Raw genomic sequence first — 3052 nt, forward strand, 5'->3', positions numbered from 1 at the left:
AGAAAATATCTATAAAAATATAGATTTTGGAATATTTACGTACCATTTTTTCTATTGAAAGCTGAAAAAATTGTATTGAGCCTTGTATCGGCGAACTAATACACAAAATGGCCTTTTTGGTCATATAAAAATTACAACAAAAAAACACACGAAGCTGGCTGATTCTGTAGAAAATCACTAAAATGCGTTAAGCGATGCAGTTATCAGAAATTACCGGGAAGTTTGAAAATAATAGAGTACTTGTTCGGTAACTGGACTGATAACGGTAGCCCAGCCACGTAATGCTGCTCGCACACTAGGCTGAAACCAAAAATTTCGATGAAATTTTAAAATAAAAGTTACTCAATTTCAAATTTCTTGAATTGTGGCTTGAAATTAAAGAAATAAAATCGGTAATTTCATATTGTTTTGGTTCATTGACGTTTGTCTCCTATTTAACTAGGCTACGGCGCAATTATCGATCTCCCAGTGAAATAATGCCCGGTTACCGAATAAGTACAGTAAAGCATTTATTTTTCCACAGCTCTCAAAATAAAATTCATTTCAACCCCTTCGACTGTCTGTACAGCATACACGGTTGCTTCTGGGCAGCTCCCACTCCACACGTTCCGAACCGGACGTTGAACACCTCCCCGCCGGGACAGGACCGGACGTGCTTCTGCAAGCTCGTGTCACACTCGCAGTACTTGGACTCACTTCTGGCGCAGAACTTTTTCCTCTGGTCGCAGCTCTCGTGGTCACATTCCTGTAATTGTTGTTGTTTATTTTAATTTTAGGATCTCGAAATGATGTTTTGAGTTATGAAAACTTACATTACAACTCACAAGTGCAATGACAACGATCGAAAAAGTTAAAACTGCAAAGAAAACATTTTATTTGAAAATTTTGATTGAAATCATGAACTTGATACCTTCCAGAAACCTCATCCTCGTACGTGTTGCGTGACTTTCTATCTGATTGAGGTTGGACCCACGTCAATTGTTTTATATAACAATTGAACTGCTGCTGGAATGTTCGATAGGTGAGTGTGCACCACTTTAATTATGTAATTTGACTCTTTACACGTTGGACATGCACTGACAGCTGTAACAACTCACGAGGCAAAAGTGCAACAAATGGTCTGATGTTGCTTCACGAGAAAAAAAAGTCAGCTCAGTGATACATTATTGTTTTGCCTTCCTCACCTTACTGAGGAAAGGCTATAAAATCACTCGAAAAATGAACTTCTTAATTTGACCTCGTAGACCCACCTTCACGTATACCTATCGACTCAGAATCAAATTCTGAGCAAATGTCTGTGTGTGTGTGTGTGTGTGTGTGTGTGTGTGTGTGTGTGTGTGTGTGTAGGGATGTGGGTCTGTGCACCAAAAAATATGCACTCGATTATCTCAGCACTGGCTTAACCGATTTGGACCGTTTTGGTCTCATTCGATTCGTCTTGGGGTCCCATAAGTCCCTATTGAAAATTATGAAGTTTAGTAAAGTACTTCAAAAGTTATGCTAAAAAAACGATTTTGGCGTATGTCCGGAAGATTGTAAATAGGGTGGTTTTTGTAAGAAACCCTGTCATGTTATACATTTTCAGAAAGGTATTAAAAAGACCTTTCCAATGAGCCCAAAACATTGAAGATCTGATAACCCTATCAAAAGTTATTAGCACTTATGTGTTATTTATACACTTTTTGGAGGCCGGATCTCAGATATTTCAATGAAAATGATGTCCGGGTCCATCATGCGACCCATCGTTAGTTAGATAATCGAAAGACCTTTCAAATGAGCCTAAAACATCAAGGATCTGACAATCCTATCAAAAGTTATTGACACTTAAGTGTTATTTATACAATTTTTGGAGGCCGGATCTCAGATATTTCAGTAAAAATGATGTCCGGGTCCATCATGCGACCCATCGTTAGTTAGATAATCGAAAGACCTTTCAAATGAGCCTTAAACATCAAGGATCTGACAATCCTATCAAAAGTTATTGGCACTTAAGTGTTATTTATACACTTTTTGGAGGCCGGATCTCAGATATTTCAGTAAAAATGTTGTCCGGGTCTATCATGCGACCCATCGTTAGTTAGATAATCGAAAGACCTTTCAAACATCAAGGATCTGACAACCCTATTAAAAGTTATTGGCACTTAAGTGTTATTTAAACACTTTTTAGAGGTTTGATTTCAGATATTGTGATAAAAATATTGTCTGAATCTTCCATGCGAACTATCGTTGGATAGGTTTTTTTTTATCAGACCTTGCCGATGAGCCAGAAATATTGATGGTCTGCGAACCATACAAAAATAAATGAGTAATAAAGTTGATTTGTTAAACATGTTAAGGGGGAATGTTGCTATTTTTACTGAATGTATTGACTTTATGAATATGAGGAAGGCACCAACCACCTAAAGGTGGATTAAGTAACGTTTTTATTATGTGTTTAATTGTTCATTTTAAAAATGGAAACAGCAAGCTCATTTCAAATTGAAAATTCCACTCAAGCAAGCGCTTGTTCCGAAAATGTCCGGTATTCGTATCGATTTGCTTGTTCCGGCCACCGTTCCAGAATCCAAAATCCAACACGTCCGACGACGATGACGCCGGGGAAACCGATCGACGGTGATGCTGAATTTTCGAAGCTTTTTTTTTTTGTTGGTCCGCCTAGTCATGCTTTGAATATTCGCTTTGAGTCTCTGTACAAAGCTCAAATCTCCATACGCTCGCAAAGCACATTCACTCACGTGCAATCTGTTCTGGCGTGTGTGTGTGTCACCTTGGGACCACTTTCCATCGAGTGCACGTGTGTGTGTGTGTGTGTTTGGCCACGTGGCACACACGCAATCGGAACCAATAATATGGAAATTGCCTAACGAGTGAACTGGTGCGATAACAACGCTCGAAATGCCGCAAAACTAGAAATGGCCTCTCTCCCCGAAATAGGGAAGGCCGGATTTTACCTGGTGGTGGTGGCGGTGTTAGGAAGCTGGCCCCCCATTTGAGGCCGGATGTGACCAGACAGAGCAGTGGAACACGGAGCAGAATGCTGCGCAAATTGAAC

General features: G+C 39.6%; 1 protein-coding gene across 1 annotated transcript; it reads right to left on the reverse strand.

Moving 5' to 3' along the window:
- Positions 1 to 524: 524 nt before the first annotated feature.
- LOC128093628 (uncharacterized) lies at positions 525 to 1024 on the reverse strand. The gene is made up of 3 exons (XM_052711162.1): positions 911 to 1024; positions 813 to 856; positions 525 to 745 (listed from the first exon to the last, which is right to left on the reverse strand). The coding sequence occupies exons 1-3, from the start codon at positions 924 to 926 to the stop codon at positions 539 to 541; spliced, it is 267 nt and encodes an 88-aa protein (XP_052567122.1). The 5' UTR covers positions 927 to 1024; the 3' UTR covers positions 525 to 538.
- Between the last annotated feature and the right edge of the window lie 2028 nt (positions 1025 to 3052).

The sequence above is a fragment of the Culex pipiens genome, chromosome 3, assembly GCF_016801865.2.
Source record: "Culex pipiens pallens isolate TS chromosome 3, TS_CPP_V2, whole genome shotgun sequence".
Classification (NCBI taxonomy): Eukaryota; Metazoa; Arthropoda; class Insecta; order Diptera; family Culicidae; genus Culex; species Culex pipiens.